Source organism: Phycodurus eques, chromosome 20 (genome assembly GCF_024500275.1).
Source record: "Phycodurus eques isolate BA_2022a chromosome 20, UOR_Pequ_1.1, whole genome shotgun sequence".
Classification (NCBI taxonomy): domain Eukaryota; kingdom Metazoa; phylum Chordata; class Actinopteri; order Syngnathiformes; family Syngnathidae; genus Phycodurus; species Phycodurus eques.
Genome location: NC_084544.1, coordinates 2171970 through 2192111, shown reverse-complemented (window position 1 = coordinate 2192111; position 20142 = coordinate 2171970). Strand labels below are relative to the sequence as shown.

The 20142-nt window shown below is 42.3% G+C and overlaps 3 protein-coding genes across 4 annotated transcripts in view; 1 reads left to right on the top strand and 2 right to left on the bottom strand.

Moving 5' to 3' along the window:
* Positions 1 to 294: 294 nt before the first annotated feature.
* LOC133395838 (regulation of nuclear pre-mRNA domain-containing protein 1A-like) overlaps positions 295 to 20142 on the bottom strand; it is a 20160-nt gene continuing 312 nt past the window's right edge. The window contains exons 2-8 of one of the 2 annotated variants that reach the window (XM_061665068.1): positions 11369 to 11481; positions 4868 to 4997; positions 3959 to 4065; positions 3781 to 3875; positions 2859 to 2985; positions 1603 to 1778; positions 295 to 766 (exon numbers count right to left, since the gene is read on the bottom strand). In XM_061665068.1, the coding sequence (XP_061521052.1) occupies positions 668 to 766; positions 1603 to 1778; positions 2859 to 2985; positions 3781 to 3875; positions 3959 to 4065; positions 4868 to 4997; positions 11369 to 11481 (847 nt within the window). In that variant the 3' untranslated portion in view covers positions 295 to 667. Of the gene's footprint in view, positions 767 to 1602; positions 1779 to 2858; positions 2986 to 3780; positions 3876 to 3958; positions 4066 to 4867; positions 4998 to 5707; positions 6085 to 11368; positions 11482 to 20142 lie in introns of those variants that run through there. The other variant, XM_061665069.1, reaches the window with a different exon arrangement.
* Positions 6650 to 8467, bottom strand: tube1 (tubulin, epsilon 1). The gene has a single exon (XM_061664849.1). The coding sequence runs from the start codon at positions 8328 to 8330 to the stop codon at positions 6957 to 6959; it is 1374 nt and encodes a 457-aa protein (XP_061520833.1). The 5' UTR covers positions 8331 to 8467; the 3' UTR covers positions 6650 to 6956.
* ndrg1a (N-myc downstream regulated 1a) overlaps positions 16841 to 20142 on the top strand; it is a 15595-nt gene continuing 12293 nt past the window's right edge. The window contains exon 1 of the mRNA XM_061665065.1: positions 16841 to 16976. The gene's annotated coding sequence lies outside the window, so the exon portion shown is untranslated. The remainder of the gene's footprint in view (positions 16977 to 20142) is intronic.

Sequence of the window (20142 nt, the reverse complement as noted above, 5' to 3'; positions counted from 1 at the left end):
ACAATACAATATTTCACATGATTTATAAAAATATTTAAATACCTTTGAAGTTAAAAAAAATCAATGCTTCAAAATATTCCCTAAGAAAAAAATAATATTTCACCATATTCTATTTAAAACAATTGAACGCCTAAGTTGAAATAAAAAGTGAATTGGATAAATTAAGCATTCTTACATTACAATACACTGAATCTTTTTTTTTTTTTTTAAAACCCAAAAAACAAAAACGTTTTTTTCACAGTTTTGATTTAGATACTAAAAAACACATGTTAGAACTGCAAATTTAAACATATATGATAGTCGTGTTGTTTATTTGGACACCAGCAGATAGGTACAAAAAAAACAACATGAATGGAAAATTTCACATTGACATAAATTCAAATATATTTACATGCAGTTGCGTGTTATGTACACTGACTCCAAACTCAACACTTCTGCAATTCCAGCTTGAATTAACAGTTACAGTTAATAGAGGAGCACGGTTAAAGCAAGTTGACGAGAAGGGTGCGATACTATGACTATACGTGAGAAAAATAATCATATTCATGTAAAATACCAGTAAAAGGGGGGGGGGGGTGGATGAGGCAGGGGAATAGAATGTACACTTTAAAAAAGAGGACAAACAATTCGCTAAAACAAGAAGAAGCGAGAGATTCAGGGTCGAATGTCAGGTGGAGGAGTCGCGGAGTCCGCCCGGGAGATTGTTCAAGCGGGCTCGCAGCTCTTTCCGGACCAGGCTCACCCGGGCCAGTTTGCGTTTGTATTCCTGGAAACAACAAAGCCATAGAAATGTAACCCAAGTATGGTTGAAAATAAATAAATACCTTGATTTAAAAAAAAAAAAAAAAAAACAGCACTGCCAAGATCAGTCTCCTTTTTTGAATTACAAAGTGACAGAAACATGGATGATGTTATCGGAATCCAAATAACGCATGTTTCCGGTTATTGTCAGACAAAACAACAGATCTGGAAAGCCCTCATCACAGCCCGAATGTGTGACTCTATGTGGTTTGTCTCAAATACAACTTTGGCTTCCAGTTGCTGATTTGCTCATGATTAAATAAAATCAAATAAAATAATTTTTGGGTCAATCTGTTATCAAATGAGAGGTGAAGGGACAGAATAATTGGATATCTGAACAGCTCTTAACAAGATCTTTAATTTGAGGTGTGAGCAAATGTGTTTTTTTTGGACACTGACTAATGAAATTAGGGTGTATGGATAAAATAATCACAGACCTGGAAAGCCTTCAGCAAGATCTTTAATTTGACGTATGACTCAATGTGGTTTGTTGCAAGTACATCTTTGTACCTTTTATTGGCGCCCTAACGACAAAAAAAGCTTTTCTGTTGACTAGGTAAACAAACGAGGGTAGATTGGCTAAATAATTACAGACGTAGAAAGCCCTCATCCAAACCTTTTATTTGTTGTGTGACTCGATGTGGTTTGTTGCAAATTAAGTTTTCGAACAAAGAGCCATTTTTTTTTGCGGGCACCGCTCCATCGAAGGAAGGTACACCTCGACACGCACAAAAGCTCTCAAACCAAAGACCATCTGTGATGAATATCACGTGAAGAAAAGAAAACGCCGTGTCAACGCACTTCAAGTTTGTGCTCGTTGTGCACCAGACCGTCGCGCTGACTCTGCAGGAAGCTAGTCAGCGTGCGCGTCAGCTGCCGCCGGTCGTCGATCTCCGCCGCCAGTCGCCCGCTGTAGTCGGCCAGCAGCATGCAGGCGTCGTCCACCTGCCGGGAGAAGCGCGCGCCCGACTCCTTATCTGACGAGGGAAAACACACACACACACACACACACACAAGTTTTGAATGGGAATATGTACACATGTTCATTACGTGCGCGTGTTCAATTCAAAAGCTGGATCAAAATGTATTCATTTGAAAAATACTAAAGAAATATTACAAATGTAACTAACATTATCCATTTTATATAAAATAAATAAAGTGGCAAATAACTGTGTTGAATCTCACAAGTCAAATAAAATATACATGAATATCGATAGAATTAAAAATACAAATAAAAATGAACCTCAATTTTATGAGCGCAATATGACAGCTGCATCAAAAATGTAAGAAACTGAGATGTAAATCATACATAAGAAATTAATTAACAATACAAATGAAAACTTCCTTATATAAATTAATAATGAAAATAGTTATCAGTTTTGAATGACACAGCTAAAATATAAATTCATATTTATGTAATTAAAATGACAAGAAAATACACAATTTCATGAGATCAGTATAAGACCTGTACAAATAAAATTCTAGAAAAGAAAACAAAAAACTGACCAATTAAAACATTTTTAAACAAAAAAAACAAACACTTCTTAAATGGAAATAACGTTTAAAAACTTTTTAATAAATACGTAGATAAGAAAATGAAGGATACATGTTAATTGACAATACTATAAAGAATAGGTTTATATTCATATAATTAAAAATGAAAAAAATTAGATAATATTAAGAGCTGCACCAAAAATTTTAAAATAAATTATTACAATTTACATTTTACAAATACAAATTGAAGTACATTAGAAACATATTTGTTTGATTGAAAATGTTTATTAAAATAAAAAATAAAGTATGAAATATTATTTCAACGTAAAAAAAATAATAAAATCAAACAAAAAATGTGATAGCAGTAACAAATGTAATACAAATATTAAAATGTGACCATTAAAAAAAAAATCTAATTTTAAAAAATGCAGAAGAAAACTTTCAAATTGGAGCTGTGAAAACCTAATTTCCTGGTCAGTAAATGTAAATTGATAAATAACAATAACGTGACATCATTGCCACTACCTGTTCATAACGCCTAATAACTCCCCGGCGCCCCCTACCTGTGATCCTGTGCAGCAGCGAGGTGTCCTGCACCTCGGCAGGCAGCGACGAAATGCGCTGACGCAGCAGCGCGTCTCCCGAGGTGGCGTTCTCAAGCTCCTGCAGCGCTCGGATCAGCTCCGACGTCTGCCGGGACGACAGCAAGACATCGCGACGCCTCAAATTAAAGTCCATTGCATGAGAGACCTTCTCGGCCAATCAGAAACCAGAAGAAAGTCACTTCCGGAAAAGGCACAACACAGGTGAATTGAGGCGGGACCAGTCGAAACAGAAGTTTTTTTTTTTTTTTTTTTTTTTTTTTGGAAACACAGAACTCAGAAAAGGCGGGATTTTGCTGCAACTGTGTGTGCTTTCACACGGGGATGCGGCTTCCCACAATCAGATAATTCGATGATGTCATTGCCAGTGAAAGGGACTTTAAATGCTACTTCCAAAGATGGAAAAATGTCAGCATATATAGGCAGGGTAAAGGGGGATTTAAAATGTTTTCTTTATTCCAGCCACTGGAGACTTTAAGTGAATATTTTTGGACGTCGGACAAAGTATCAAACATTGTTCTGGATTGCAGGAGAGGTATTTGATCGACAGCTGAGCGAGGGCGCAGTTTTGGCGCATTCAGCGGACACGCCCCACATCGTTTGAAAGCGGAGCGAACGGATTGATTTTTCCCAATTTTGAAGCCTCATTTTATACACTTGCCGATATTTTTTTTTTTGAATCATTTAAATTTGTCAGCGCTGGTGACAACACTCTTCTCTGTGGTGTGCCAAATTTAATTGTGTTTACTTTACAGGGACTTGAAGTTTTGAGAGTTGCCCCGACGATGTGAGCAAAAGATACATGTTTTGGTGGACTAACGCTCAACCGGCGACATTAGCATGAATTCCGCCCCCTTTCTTATAACACCGTCTGGGCCAGGACCTGCGGGGGCTCGGCTGGAGAAGTCCGGCCGGCAAAGTTGTCGTTGACCGCTTGGATGGACTCGTAGGACCTCTTGGTGGGCTTCTTCTCGCCATCTGCGCAACACGACAGGAGACAAAGAGTCGTGGCTCGTTGCAATTCGTTTACGTGGCGTCTTAAAAAGCAAACGGGCGCTTACAGAGGACTCTGGAGAGCTGGTCCAGCAGCTCGTCGTCGTAGACGGCTCTCTCCTGCCAGATGGACAGCACCCGGCCCAGTTGCTTCTTACAGCCGTCCTCGCACTCCCTGAGGGACGACACGCACGGTGACGGACGGCAGATTACCGGGCCGACTCACCGGCCGCAATTTGTTTGGAGGGTTACGAAGGTTTTATACACACTTCTGAAATAACAAATGTGCGCAACCGGCCTTTATTTATATGTTATGAATGGTAAAAAAAAATATTTGGCACAATAGCGATCAACCGTGAGCGGCGCGGTTGCCCACGAGTCAACACGTCCGCCTCGCAGTTCTGAGATTAAGCTATTGATTATTCCATCCGTTAACTGGATAAAAATGTATTTTGCATTTAAGTTTATTGACAAATATTTCTTTTCCAATGACTGCGTATTATTATTGTTCATCTGGTAGCAAAATCACATAAACAACGTCATCCAAGACCGAGGGAGCTTTTTGAAAGTAATGCGAAGGGTTAATACTGCAGTTGGATATCCACTTTTGAGGTTCGACTGCTTGTCAATCCCAAATTCGTCACCCGACGGCTGCAAAGGACGATTCGTTTCGTAAGAGATTCAACTGATACTTTTCTCCCCCATAAATGAATGATCATTTCGTTACGGTTTTAGTCCGTGAAATCAACAGGACTTGGACAATTCTTACAAGTTAAACAATGCCTCGACATGACAAATTTATTATCAAAATGGTTGTCGATTAATTTGATCGTCGATTAGTGGTCCATCAATCGATGAATTGTAGGCAGGGATGTTTAGGGGTTACGGCTAGGGATTTAGGGCTCGGCCGGGGTTAGTAGTACGGCGTTAGGGTAAGGAGTCAAGGTGTTAGGGGTGAGTTACAATTCCACGTCTACCTGTAAACATGCTTGAACGCATCGACGATGACCGGCGCGAAATCCTCCGTGAACTCGGGTCCTTTCCTCTTGCTGTTCTGAATGACGTCATTGGCCAGGTACAGGAAGGTCAGCTTGCGTGACACCGGAACTGCGCGCACACACGAGCAATGAGGTGTCAATTTTACGATAACCATGGAAGTCGAAACAGAACAGCTGGCGGCTGCTGGTGTAAACAGACGACATGAACACGTTGAGCTCACTGCAGGAGTTCAAGGTGATTGAGTTAAGGTTTAGGGGATTAGGGCCAGGGGGTAAGGTGTTCTGGTTAAACGTTCGAGATTGGACTCAGGGTTATGATTCAGGTTTAGTGGCTGACCCTCGCCCACAGCTAAAGGTTAAAGGTTGGGTTCAGAGTAGATGTGCAATCAGAAATTGGCAATCATCGAAAAAGCAAAATAATCAACGACCAACCAACTATTTGAATTGTCTAGAGACCGCGTTGAACTGAAAATGGTCCAATTTCAAGCCTCTCAAGTGTAAATATTCTCATTTGTGTAGTCTTCCACCAAAGCGAACTGATGATCTTTGTGTTTAATCACAACAAGACATTAGCAAACATCTCATTTCACTTTGGAAAAACAACGATCAACGTTTTAGGACTAGTGGTTAAAGTGAGTGGTTGTTTGGGTTATACGGTTCAGTTATGGTTACAGGTCAAGTGGGTGATTATTATACTGTAGTGACTAGTAATCACCAATGTCGACGAGAAACCCACGGAGCTCCGCGCTCCCTTCCCAACCTCCGCAGCACATGTCGACAAAAGAACCAGTTTGTAATCCCGCGCGGAGCTCGCGTTACCTTTGACGAGCTCGCTGTACCAAACTTGCACGATGTTCTTGGCGTGCTTCCTGTGGTGGATGAGCCACAGCGACAGCGTCTGGACGCTCTGCTGAGAGTTGCTTAGCTCGGACAGTTTCTTCTCGAGAGCCGCCACGGAGAACGAGGACATGTCGACCGCCGCTTTACCGACCCACACTGCGCTAGCTTAGGCCTTCCCACTTCCCTCTCTCGTTGGCGGTTGTAGTTGTTTTTTTTCCGTTTACTTTAAATGCGTCGTACACGGCAATATAGCCATTCGCAAATAAAACACGTTAACACGCTTGTTTACGCAGCGTTGCTGCAGACTATCCTTGTTAGCTAGCTAGTTAGCCTAGCTTAACATGCTACCCTGCAAGAGGCACTTCCGTATGCTCGTCATGATGCGTTCAAGAACGCTGGAAATCGAAACTTTGTCGAGTTTCAATTTTAATAATATCTTGAACATCGTTGGGAGACATTTCGAGTGGGTTGACCAACTGCAAACAAGCCATTTTCTTTTTAAAGCATTCTAAATGGGTACATATGTGGGGGAACGATGTTATATGTACCGTAATGATGCATTCCAAACTAACGGAATTCCAAAAGTTTAACAGCTTGATTTTGAACTTAAACGTCTTCGAGATTTAAGTGATTATAGAAGAATCTACAAACTGTAAACAAGCTAATTTCTTATATTTAAATAGTACCCTCGTGTCCCTGTGGTCTCCAGGTAAAGACGTCACCGTCTGCGACACGTCAGCGCGTCCGCCATGTTGGATGTGATGTAGCATACCTGCCCATAAACTAATGCAAGTACATGTACTTAATTTATTTCACATTTATTTAATGAGCCAGGTTAAGGCAATTGAGAACATATTCTCTTTTTACGATGCCAACCTGGTTGCAGACAGCAGAGCAAAACAAGGCAAAAAAAAAAGCAAGTACAAATGAATGTGATGTACACAAAACAAAAACATACACAAAACATAATACAATCCTAAAATCTTCCTCCACAATCAAAATAAACCGTAGCTCGCTTCACACTGGCACACCGGGAATTTGTTGTTGTTGTTCTCAGACCTGCGTTGAATGACAGAGCGCATAGTGTAGCCCACGCTGGTTTACAATTCGATTTATTTGGCAATTGTTTACAATTCATGACTGGTGTATCCCAATAACGCATTCAAACACCCCGTTGCGTGAAGTCCACGAGCCGAGCCAAAACGATGCCGTGTTGACTAATAGCACTTTATTTAGCGATGTTTAATCTCGCCGCCACGGGTATGCATTCCCCCGCGCCAGCATCGAGGTGACGATATTCGTCAATCAAAGAGCGCAGAGACGTCAGGGCCTCTGAAAAGAAGCTCCGCTCCATGCCCTCCACTTGCAGGTAATGATGCAAGTACGCCTTCTTCCTGTAAAGAGTGGCGAAGCGTGCGCTCAGCTCCACGAAGGTGGCCTTCACGCCGGTGGTGTTGGCCAAGGCTAACAGCGATTGCGAGTGGCCCACGGGGGGCACGGAACACATACTCGTCTTCCAGCCTTCCGGGTTCCACGAGGCGAAGCGCAACAGAGGCTTGACGCTCTCGATGTTCCTGCGCAGGTCCGACACTTGAACGTTGCCCCTGAGCACGAGGGCGCAGGCGAGGTGGAGGCCGCGCTTCGGCTCCGCTTTGATCAACTGGTGGCCTTTGGCGAAGGCGTCGCCGAAGAGCCGATCCGGTCCTCCGCTCGGGGCCGGCGCGGAGACGGTTCTGACGGGACTGACGCTCGGGACCAGGTAGTGCAATCGCGGGAAAGGAACCAGGTTGGTGGCGATTTCATTCAGATCCATGTTGAGGGAACCCTCAAAACGGGCAGGAGCGGTCATATCGAGCAACATGTCGGCAACAATGTTATTCATTGCATCGAAAGGCCTCTCCGACCCTCTCTGGCGCTTCCTCGCAGATTTCGAGTTCGGTCCGCCGTGGGATTTTGCTTCCGTGTTCAAAATGTCCAGCAGGGCCCGGTTTCCGACGAGCGCCGCGCAGTCGGCGTTCTCGGTGAGCTCCCTCACGGCCAGCAAACTGTTGTAAGGCGACACGACGACATCGTCCTCCGGCGACGGAAAGACGGGGACGGCGATGCGACACGCCTCCGGGAACTCATCCTTGAGAAGGCCCAGGACTTTGGTCCCGAGCCCGGAACCCGTACCCCCTCCCATGGAGTGGATAAGAAAAAACGACTGCAGGCTGTCACACTCTTCTGCGGCCTTCCTCACTTGATCGACTATCTTGTCCCTGTAGGTGGCGCCATAGGTCAGGTGTCCAACGGCCCAATTGTTGCCTGCGCCCGACACTCCTGTGACGAGCCGAGTCCTGTCAAACAGTCCTCTTAGAGGGCCTTGCAGGATCTCACCGATCACACCCTCCTCCGTGTCCAGCAGCACCGCTCGAGCTTTGAGCTGTCGGGATCGCCCATCCTCGACGCTCCTCGAGTCCGCCGCGTGGAAAAAGGCGCCGGTGGCGTCGTCGTACAGGCCGCTTTTCTTGTAGTTGTCGTACTCGCGCAAAGCAAGATCCCAAAAACGACAACCGATCTGGTTGCCGCACTGTCCGACTTGAACAACGACACACTGCGTCATTGCAAGTGACAATAAATACGCTTCTTCATTTTAAAGCGCCTCCTTACTTGTGTGTTCATTCACTTCCTCCTCCTCTTCTTCGTTGTCGTCTTCTTCTTTTCGTGGGAAGATTGTTGGCACACTGCTGGTCCTCTTTGAAAAGTGCAACAGCGCCTCCGCGTGGCCGCAAAGGCTCGTTACAACAGGAAACACGTGCCCGATTTCTTTCTTTCTTTTTAATTAACGAAAAAATTAAGCACAGAACAGAACAGTATACTGCATATATGAAACAAACAAACATATCAAGAACATTCAGTATATAAACAGTAGACGGCACATACAAAAACAAAAATGCCAGCGGTTTCAAGCGCATTCAAATAATTGAAAAGTTTTACAAATATTTCTAGTTTTGAGAGCTTTTTAGGTACTACTTCGAAGTTTGATATAGTGACCAATAGCATTGTGAACGCGTGTCAAAGTAGGTTTATGATTTACATTTGTGAATCTAACATTTTGCCCTTATTGTTTTTGTACACCACGTGGTATCGATCAACATTTTTATTGTGTGCTGGTGACATCACAATGACATCATTGAGGAGGCGGGGCACGGGTGTGATTGGTCCAGTTCCATCTTTTAATATGATCCAACCTCTTAAAATTATTCCTCTGAGCTAATTTTACAATCTCTCACATTATAAAAGGCCTGGTACACAAGTAAGGATTTTTCAAATCTTAATATATATATATTTTTAATATATATCTGTTAAACAACCCACACGTGAAGATTAAAAAAATAAATACATTTAAAAAAATCTGACATTTGACAGTTTTGGGCGTACTGTGACAAATTTCTAAAATTGTCCATGGTTTTTCCAACCTGTAAAATTTGTAGGCGGCGCCTTCGCTGAATTTAATATGAATAATTATTAATATAATAATGATTTGACTTTTTTCCCCGAGCTGAAGCCAACAACATTAGCATTCAGCTCATAATTGATAACGCTATCTTTAATATGTGAGTAGTTTTACGTGACCTTCGTCTTATTTTATGTTGGGTTTTTTTTCTCCATTGTAGACGTAAGCAATACATTTCATGCAATGCGAGTAGTTTTACTTTTTTTTGTTTGTTTGTTTTTTTTACAGCGTTTAGCATCTTTTTACACTTTTACGGATGCTGTTGTCACTGTATCACACAAGTGAAAATCCATCAGTGACTTGTTTTGCATGCAGTCACAATGTGGCCGTTTAGACACGGGATTCCCTTGGGGTAAAAAGGCCTAAAGAGTGAAACATTATGGGTAAAAAAATAAAATAAAAAATCTAATAAATAACAGAAACACTTTCCCATAATACACAACACATGCGTATAATGTGCGCTGCGTGACGTAACACATTCTTTCGAAAGTGCCCAGACGCGACGACTCCCTGTGGTCAGAATTGTTGACCGGGCGAATCCGGGTCACGACGCCTTTTGGGCGCTGATAACGCTCAGGAGGCAACATGTGAGTCCGGTCGTCAAGGCAACCGCAGGGAAGGAGGTTTTGTGTGTTTTGTGTGTGTGTGTGGACAGATTACTGCAGCGACCCAGATTGAGAACCAGACTGACATTTTTTTTTTTTTTTTTTTTTTTTTTTTTTTGGTCACAGTGTCTGACAGATTAGTGGATGATTTAAAATCATTTTTTTTAATTTAATTGAACCAAAACATTTAGCAAATTATACCCAAAGCATTAATTGTGTATTATGGATAATATATATATATATATATATATATATATATATATTTAATTTCAAATTTAAAAACTATAATATGCATTCAAAATACATAAAATGATACTATACTATATAATTTGCATTAAAAATCTAACATAACATGAAAAACAAATACAAATGTATCTATCATCCAGCTTTCTATTCACATTTATAACCACACTAAAATCTACAAAAATAAATACACCGGAGTCTGAAGTGACAATCCCAGTTCATGTATTTGTTTACGTGTGTGCGTGTGTGTGTTTTGTGGGGATTAACCCCCCCACCCGCCCCCCATCTCAGGTCTGTGAGTCGATTGATGGCGCAAACTGGCCCAAACCGCCATAATCCGTCAGAGCGATGCATTGTGGGAAGGATGCTCTATGTTGTTGTTGTGATTTCAAAACAACGTTTGATTGTTGACACTGTGAAGTGAATCAATCTGAATGGATATGGTCCGAGCATTTCTTTTGAATGACATTTAACCACTGTACAATAAAAGTCATATAAAGTTACGAGAGGTCGCTTGGTCGATTTTTTGAAATGTATTTTTATTTTTTTTTATTTTCTTTGCTCCGTGAATTGAAAAACAAAATGAGGTCACGGGCGCCAATGAACTTTCAGCGGTTTATTAAACGAGACAAACAATAAAACACACTAATACAACACTGGCAAGGAGCCGCTTTAGGCCACAGCTCACGCCGGGACGCTCACACGCAGACGAACGAGAACGGATTCACGGCATTTCAGTTTCCATCGGGAACTTGCGTTTGTGCAGATTGAGTTTCAGCCTTGGTCATGGAAATAAATAAAATCAGAAGTCAAGCGATCATTTTTCATCACGGAAAGGCGCTACGCTACGCAATAGTGCATTTGGTACAGTTTGCCCCCCCCCTCCCAAAAAGAAAAAAAAAAAACGCACAGCTAACATAAGCTAACCAATTGGGTTAGTTTATGTTGGCTGCCCTTCACAACTTTTCATAATGGAACGTTGCTATGCTATCTAACAGTTATTTTTGGTACCATTAGTGATGTGACGTAACAGTTTACTTGGCTGGGTTAGCGACTTTTGACAATCATCGTACGACTGCTAACATAAGGGAGCTAATCGTGGTTATTTTGTTACCCTTCACAACTTTTCATTACGGAGAAGTGCGATGCTACGCAACAGTTCATTTGGTACCGTTTACCGTGTTTGACAACAGAAATGCAAAAAAAAAAAAAATACAAATCAATAAAACTTCACGAACATTAAGGAGTACATTTTCCACACTACGTCTCTTTGAAAGGTAATTTAATGTTCCCAACCTGTCCACGCGAGGGCGCTGCCGCTAATATCCCGACTGGTCACGTCTCCCTCGTCGCCCACGTACGCAGCCACGGCCACTCCCGCCGTTGGGGGCCCAAAAAGAGACAACACCCTGCACAGTCAACACCACGGGAGAAATTCATAACAACAATCAGTCACGAGTTCATTTCAATTCGAATGGAGATACATAATACCATAAGCATGCAACAAAAATAGGTGAACATTTTAAATGTCATCTCACTGTAATATAAGTATAATACTGTAAATCAAGTGAGATATCGAATATCAAAAGCCATCAAAAAATAAAAACGTTAATAAAATACATTAATCAATACAACAATTAAATGCAGACGAGATACAGAATATTAAAAAAAAAAAAAGTACACAAATGTAATTGTAATATTAATATGGTACTACAGTTATCATGGCGGTATGTAATACAATAAGCATGTCAAAAAATACATGAATAAATAAATCAAGACAGAGCTCTTAGTTTCCACCCAATGTAATTACAGTATAATGTAAATATAATAGAGTAATTAAACTGGAGCTCTATATTTTAATAAGCATGCAAAAAAATAAAAAAGTAAGTGAAATACATTTATAAATATATAGAGATACAGAATATAAAAATAATGCAAACAAGTGCACACATTTAATTGTAACATAAATAAAATACTGTAATTATAGCGGAGGTGTATGGTATAATAAGAATCATAAAATAAAATAGATCATTTAACAATCAATTTGAGGTTCAGTAGTATAAAATGCTATGGATGTCCGAGCAACATTAAAAAAAAACTCTTTTTGGTTTTGAATCACATCTGACAAGAAAATGGCTGAGTCGCCGCATTTGCGTCTGGTCAAGCGTTTAGGGGAACTTTTTGATTCTACCTATTCTTGCTCCGAATAATAACATTTTACAAACTCTCCGTTGTTCTTCAACGTCCTTTCCTTGATAAGCCACGCGATACCGAGTCGCCAACCTTTGATTTATAACACGAGCTGTTTTGATACAAAGTTAATAGAGACAAAGCGTGACCGTTGTCCTGTTGACACTTAAGCTTCGTGTTTCCAAAACAACCCGACAATGATTAGCGTTTTGTTGTTAATCAACTCTCAGAGTGACTGTTGGACTGCGACCTCGTCAAATGTCTTCTGTTGTTGTTTCCCGCCCCCCCCAAAACATCATCATCCCCAAAAATAATTTGGATCGAAAGCCGTTGTTGCGCAACGCATCGCATCACATTTCTTGCCACGCCGTCTCCCGGCTGCGTGTCACAGGACCTGAAAGAAATCTAAGAAGAGGCCCACCATCGGGATCGCAATTTAGCGCTGCTTCTATGCGGAAAAGCACATCAAAACGCCGACATAATAGGAATGCTGTCTCTCGGTGAACGTCTGCGAGACTTTTCTCGAGCTTCCTGTTTCTCTCAACTGCACAAACAACAACAAAAATGAGCAGAAGTCGTGACAAAGACAATATCTTACAACAATTGGAATCCCGCCGTTGTCGTCAGGCAGAATTCGTGGGGCATGGCAGAGAAAGGACAGGGAGAGTCGGCCCGTACGTAGCCAGAGACACGCGACGGACATTACTCCGACTCGACGTCTTCATCTCATAATTTGATCACTCCTCGGTGTTGCGTGCTCACATTAGGTAGCTATAAAAAAAAATAGCCACATGCTAACATCCATAATGGGCATTTGTACAATACGTGCATTACTTTTGACATTTTATACTGATTCCAATCTTGCGGATGCCTCGCCCTCCATTCAAACTGATCTAGCGTGCAGTGTGAGCAATGCACGCTAAATGCTACGGCGGCACACGTAGCATGTCACGGCACGTCATGGGTCTGGCGTGGCTGTCCCGTTTCTCGGAAGACGCGAAAAGGACATCAGCTGAGCGCTGTGACCGCTTTGGGTGCTCAGCAAATAGTCAGGAGAAAGCAGTTGGACGGCTATTTAAAAAAAAAAAAAAAAAAGAAAAGAAAGCTAACCGTGTTCTTAGCTTAACCTTTGCCCCCATGGAGCAAACAGTGCTATTAAACCTTCAATCCGTCGACCGTCTAGCAAGTCACTGAGTAACCGTTTTATCGGCACCCAGACGGATAGGAGGGCAGTCTTATCGCGGCTTGAGCGAGACGATCGATATCCAGGTCAGGCGTTGTAAAATATTGTTGCCATACGCCGGTGGTGCGGAAGAATGAGATGCACGTTCGGCACGGTGGCGACGGCGGCGGTCCTAAAAAATGCAAGAAATGACGTAACTCGATGTACCAAGGGAGTGACAAATGGTTGTTTTAGTACTCTCTCTCCCAACTTTTAGAAATGGATAAATGGGCAAAAAATGGAACAGAAGTCGACTATTTGGTAGAAACGTCGACCTTTCAATTGTAGAAAAAAAAGTGCAAATGGAGCAGAACTCCTCCCCCCCTGCTGATGGCGCTGTTTTATTTGGATTCTTTCTGCCTATTCTATGTGTAATTCAGAGTCGAGATACATTTGGAAAATGAATGAGTAAAAATAATTTATTATTGTTAATTATTTTGTATTTTTTGTAAATATATGAATATATTTTCATGTTGGTATAATTTATTCTTTATTTTTCTAATTATTTCCAGTGTGCATGACTAGCTAACGAATAAATGGCCTCCGGGGTCGCGTTTATCCATGAATTCTGCCTAGCAACAAGCGGGAAGAACAATCTGAGCAATGTTGTTGAGCTGGTGTAGTTTTACTGGTACGTTGCCATTTTAATATGATTGAAAAAAAATGCATGTAAAAGAAACATTTGGCGCTTTCGACACACACGCGAAACATAATCTTGCGGGTGAAGGTTCGCCGCTGCTCTCATCAACTATTGAGCAATCCAGTTCATGTACTGTCGTTTTTGCTAGCTGCGATGATGTAAAACCGCATTCGAGAGGCACGTAGGGTGCGTTCGAGGACAGTTCGGTTTCCTGCCGTCGTCCAGACTCTTCCCACAAACAAAAGTGCAATCTCACGGGTAAAAGTCCACCGCTTTTATCGCCTGTTGAGCCACTGGGTGACCCACATTGGTTGCTTTATGTACGCTGCAAATTATATAAGATAGTGTCTCCAAAAAAAAAAATAATATCAAAAATTGCCGTTGTTGTGTTTGTTGGCCTCCTCCAACGCGGCCATTGTGTTCCCACTGAGGACCTCGCATTACGAGGCAACAGTGCTGCTATTGTGCCTCACGCACACGCACACACAGCGCAACAGTCAGTCAGTCAGTCGTCGGCAGGTGTGGAAAATTCCACGAGGAGGCGTGAAAGCGAGATGCGTCGCCGCGGCACACTTAGGAAACTCGATGCCGAGCAAAAGGAGAGCAAGCGTTCGACGGCGGCGACCAGTCGCGGAGCTAATCGAGCAACGAGGAGGATGAGGAGGAGGGCCGGAGGAGGGGCCCCGCCGGGGCCCTTTGTCGCCGCGTTATCGCCTCGGGGGCCAAGCAGCGTTCCGCCCCGTGGCCTCGTCTTGCAATCCGAACATCCGAGGCGACGCCCCGATATCGAATGAGAACGACTCCTGTTGATCAGAATCAGAATCAGAATCAGAATCAGAATCATCTTTATTTGCCAAGTATGTCCAAAACACACAAGGAATTTGTCTCCGGTCGTCGGAGCCGCTGGAGTACAACGGGCAGTCAATTTACAGAAAACTTTGGAGACATAAAGACATTGACAAAAAACAATTGTGCAAAAAGATGCAGAGTCATTTCGACGCACGAGAGGGCGAGCGAGCATTTCCTCGTCGCTCGTCTTCCGAATTGTCACGAAATTTCCCCCCGATGTAAGGAGGAATGCGCTTGCCAAGTACACTTGGATAATTGTAATTCTCACCGAGAGGTGAATTTTGCCGGTCGATACCGGATCCCGGTGAAAAGCCAGTATCTCCCACTCGGGCCGAAAAACAGCAAAAAAAGGCGGGAAATTTGGAGATGCGTGCTTTTCACTAAACAGCTACAAAATGTTTAGGAGTTCTCCTTTGACGCGAGACGTCGAGGAACCGCTCTCCAGTGGAAAGCGCGTATCTTTACGAAGAAACGACTAAATGTTTTCAACATGTTTCAGATCCAAACATGAAACAATTTGTTGTTCCCATAATCTCGCCAAAAGAAAAAGCAAGCATCGCCACAAAAGCAACAAAAATACATCTCTCGTTTCGCATGACAACATCGTGAAATTAGGCGATAACTGCTTTTCATTGGACAGCCATAAACGTGATGTAGTGCCCGTAATCCCACTTTTTTTTCATGTGTGACATTCGAGAACTGCTAACCAATGAAAAACAATTATCTCTGTAAAAATAACAAAATATATATATTTTTTTTAGGTGTTTCAGATAAAAAAAAATAAATACAGCAACATATGGAAAATGTGACAAGATTTGGACACGACGTCATTGCTGTTGTGCCCATTAAGGTCGAAATTAAAAAATAAATAAATGAATAAATAAATACAACAACAAAACAAAAAATCTCAAATCAAAAGAACTTTTGGAGATAACATTTTTCCTTGCACAATACCAAAGGTGCTGCCATATCATTTTCCAAAAAAGCCACATGACCCCACTGCTCGAGCCCATAATCTCGCCTCTAAACTGCAGCAATGCCCTGATTTCAAAACTTCAAATTCAGTGAGAGATCCAGTGAAAAACAAGTCTGCCCCCAAAACACGAAATAAATGCTATCATCTTCCAGAAAAGACACATGACCCCACTGCTCGTGCCCATAATCTCGCCTTTAAATTGCAGCAAAGTGATTTTCTACCTTTGCTATTTCATCTCTTTTTTTTTTTTTTTTTTTTTTTATGTCAATCAACAGGCCCAAACTCAGTTCAAATATTACAAAATGTTTAGCCTCGCATTTTGTTGCTGGTTGGTTTTAATTTAAAATATTGTTCTTTTCTGGCTATTTTGTTACAAAAGCACAATAATAATTTTGAAAACTAATCACAAATAAATCAGAAGAAAGTTGATAAAGATCAACTGAGTTCAACAAGGCGAAACTGACGCCCAGTCAAGCGGGTGGTGCGTTTTTACCACCCTCCGAGCGGGTCAGTGAACGTCACGCCGGCCGTCCACCTTGCCAACATTGCTGCTGAGCCGTTTGCGGGCGTCGCGTACATCTGCAAACGTGCTTCTTTTGGACGGTACCGACCCAATTTGGTCCCTGTGCATTACAGCTGCACTTATGCACTTTTGTTTTCGTTTTTTTTAATTTGTTTTTTTCATGTATTTGTGTTGACGGCTTTCCAACGGCGCGACTGCAAAGTTGTGGAAAAAAAGTTGCACTCGGTTGCACGATGACTGCCCACGGCAGATGTTGCCCAATCCGAGAAAAGTGGGCCGAGTTTGCCCCCCACCCCCCAACACCCGCCCTCCCCCCTTCGTAACCTCATCTCCTCCCTCCTCAGGCTTTATAAAATTCCCTCATACATCCGCCTGCACATTGTAAACAAAACCGCTGCTGTCACTGAACGCAACACCTTTCAATTCTTTTGAAATCTACTTTTTTTTTTTTTTTTTTGTGTGTCTGGACTTTCCACCCCTTTCGGGTCATTTTGAAATCTGCAGGTAAGTCGGACGTTTAAACACTTCAAGATTGTATTTGCTTTTTCCCCCCAAGAACTCACAAGTGTACGTGAGGAGGAGGAGATGCGCGTTTACGTGCAGCGAATTTACCGGTCACGACGTGTCCGGACGTGTTTTTTTTTTTTTTTTTTTTTTTTTTTTTTTTTTTGGGGTGGGGGCTACACAAGTGACGCTTTTTTTTGGTGCAATCTGCAAGAAAAGGGAAAAAAAGGAAAAGCAAAACACACGAAAAAAACATTCCATGGCCTGCTTTTTTTCTCTCTCCTGTTTTAAAGACAAATATTTGAACACTGTGTTCAGTTTTTGTCGCGGCACGATGAGTGAAAAGCAAAGGAAAACTGCATTGTGCGCGAAACGAAAAGCGGAATTCTTGTATTTTTATCTGGTAATTGTATATATGTATGCTTTAAAGAATGGGAAAAATCAGTGTTTAGTTCTTCGATCACGAGCATGTACGAGTATTTTTTTATTTTTTGTGCCAGTTTACCTGTATTTATCTATTGTTCAAACACACACATTGGGAAAATCTGTTGAATTTCGAGTCACAAACGTGCTCGGCTATTTTTGTTGTTGTAGTTTTGACTTACTTTGACTTTTACTCACTCTTATCGGTAATCAAAATTGCTGGAGAGACCACGTGACTGAGTGACGGCGCCCTGGTCACATGATTCGATGATCAAGTTGCGTAACGAGACTTTTTATTTTGCATTCTTGGCGGAGAGGAAACGTTTTTTTTGTGTGTGTGGCTTGTTTACTCGCGTGTCCTCTTCTGGCCCTGGTAACTCATCCTCGCTGTGGCACGTTCAGGGTCCCTTGTTTTCCCCCCCACTTTTTAGCCAATAAAGCCATTCATTTCTGTGTTACGTTCAGGTACCCTCGGGGTCTTTTCTTCTTGCCTGGTAACTCATCCTTTCGGTGCTGTGTTCATGTTCTCTCCGTTTTTGTTTGTTTGTTTGTTTGTTTGTTTGTTTGTTTTGGTCTGGTAACTCATCTTTTCGTGGCTGCGTTCCGGGTCCCTTCATTTAAAAAACATTTTTTTTTGTGGACATATGATTTAAAATCTGGTTCTCGAACGCATCCCCGCCCACTTTAGCAACCTGGCCATGCACCACCCAGAAACCCCTCCCTGGTCACTCGGTACAAATGTAGGTCTGCGGCGGCTTAGCTTATTTTAGTTTAGCTCGCTCGGCTCCTGATATTTGACAAGCAAGGGATTTGACAGATTAAGCGAGTTTGTCAGAAAAGATTACGGAAGCAATCATTGTTGCTGCAGATGGACGTGGAGCATGGATTTAAAGGAGTAGTGGCCTCGTGGAGAGAAAAGGTTGCTAATGTTGTTGACACAACAAATAGCTAACGTAGTCTACACAACAAATCGCTAGCACCGCCTGTACAATAAGTAGCCAACATCGTTTATATAACAAGTAGCTTACATCCCCGGGACGACTCGTAGTCCACGTCGACACAACAAGCAGCAAACATTGTCGATACAAGTCGCTAACATTGTGAATACAACAAATCGCTAACATCATCAGCTAAAATTGTGAATAGGCCTACAGCGAGTCGCTAACATCTTCAGCTAACATTGTGAACACAACAAGCTAACATCTTCAGCTAACAGTGAATACAGCACGTCAATTGTACCGTCTACTAGCATTGTGACTATGACAAGTCGCTGACATTGTCAGCTAACTTGAATGGGCTCACAACGAGTCGCTAACATTGTGAACACAACAAGCTAACATCTTCAGCTAACAGTGAATACAGCAAGTCGCAAATCACGCACTACAAATTGCTAACTGGGTCTAGCTGCCTTTTTACTGCTGCTATAAAGTACCATCGGAATTTATTGTGGCGTGATACATCTTTTCATGCGAGGCAGGAGATTTTTGGGACCATCCTCACCCCCCGAGCCCCTCTTTTCTCCCCTCCTTCATTTCCTCTCCCAATTGCATAACAAGTGCCAGCACTTCTTTCCCCGAAAAACAGAACAGAGCAGTCAGGACACGCACAGATCCGAGAGAGTGGTTTGACGTGAGCCGATTGCTACAGACACCAAAAGTGCAACAACCAGCGCCGCTGACCTTCCCCCTGCCCTCGGCCCCTTAACACCTCCCTCCTAGTAACCGAAGAAGAACCCTTGTGAGGGGGAATAAAGATGTCAAAATCCACACGGGCGTGTTTGATCTGACGGAACTCGTGCTGGTCATACCGCGATGAGTTTTGCGCCGTGAAGATCATCCATTTTGTCCATGTTACCAATTTAGCATGTGAAACATCCCCTTAATACCACGCTCCTAGTAACATAAGAAGGTCGTCTTCTTATGTGCGGGGAAAATATGTCCAAATTCACACTTGAGTGTTTTGATGCGACGGCACATGTGCAACAGGGAGTTGTGAGGTTCAAAGCCATTTTCCTCCACGTTAGCATGTTAGCATTTTAAAAAAGCAGTAGACTTGAGGAGAGACAAAAGGTTGACACAACAAATCACTAACTTTGCCTAGAGAAGAAATAGCTAACATCATTTATACGACAAGTACCTAACACCTACACAACAAGTAGCTAACATTTCTAACGTACGTACGTAGCCAACGTCAAATTGGCGACACAACGAGTAGCAATGTTGTGATGGGAATTCGACCCACTTTTTTTTTTTTTAACCCACGGTCTGATCACGTGACATTCCAACATATTGCGGACGGAATAGCTGGTACGCGGCGAAATTCCGAGGAGTTCTCCAAGTCGCCAAAATGACTGTGACGTTTCAAACGACGTCACTCGCCCTACAGATCGAGTAGTGCAACATTATTGGTGAGAAGCGCAGAATCAATCGTTTTTTTTCGGGAATATATTTGTTATGGAGGATTTTAGGCCTTTTAAGTGCTCATTCCATGAGATTGTTTAATAGAAAATTCCACAAAAGGTGGCGGCCACTTGTCACTTTGCTCCTAACATAGTCCATACATGTAGCTAACATCGATTCAGAAAAAACAACAACAACAAAAAAAGCTAAAATCTCTACAAGTACATATTTATCTGTACAAATGTGTCTATCGAACAGATTTTCTAACGTCGTGTAGACACGAAGTAGCTAACATCATCCGCATGAGAAGTAGCGAACGTCCTCTAAAGGACGAGTTGCGAACA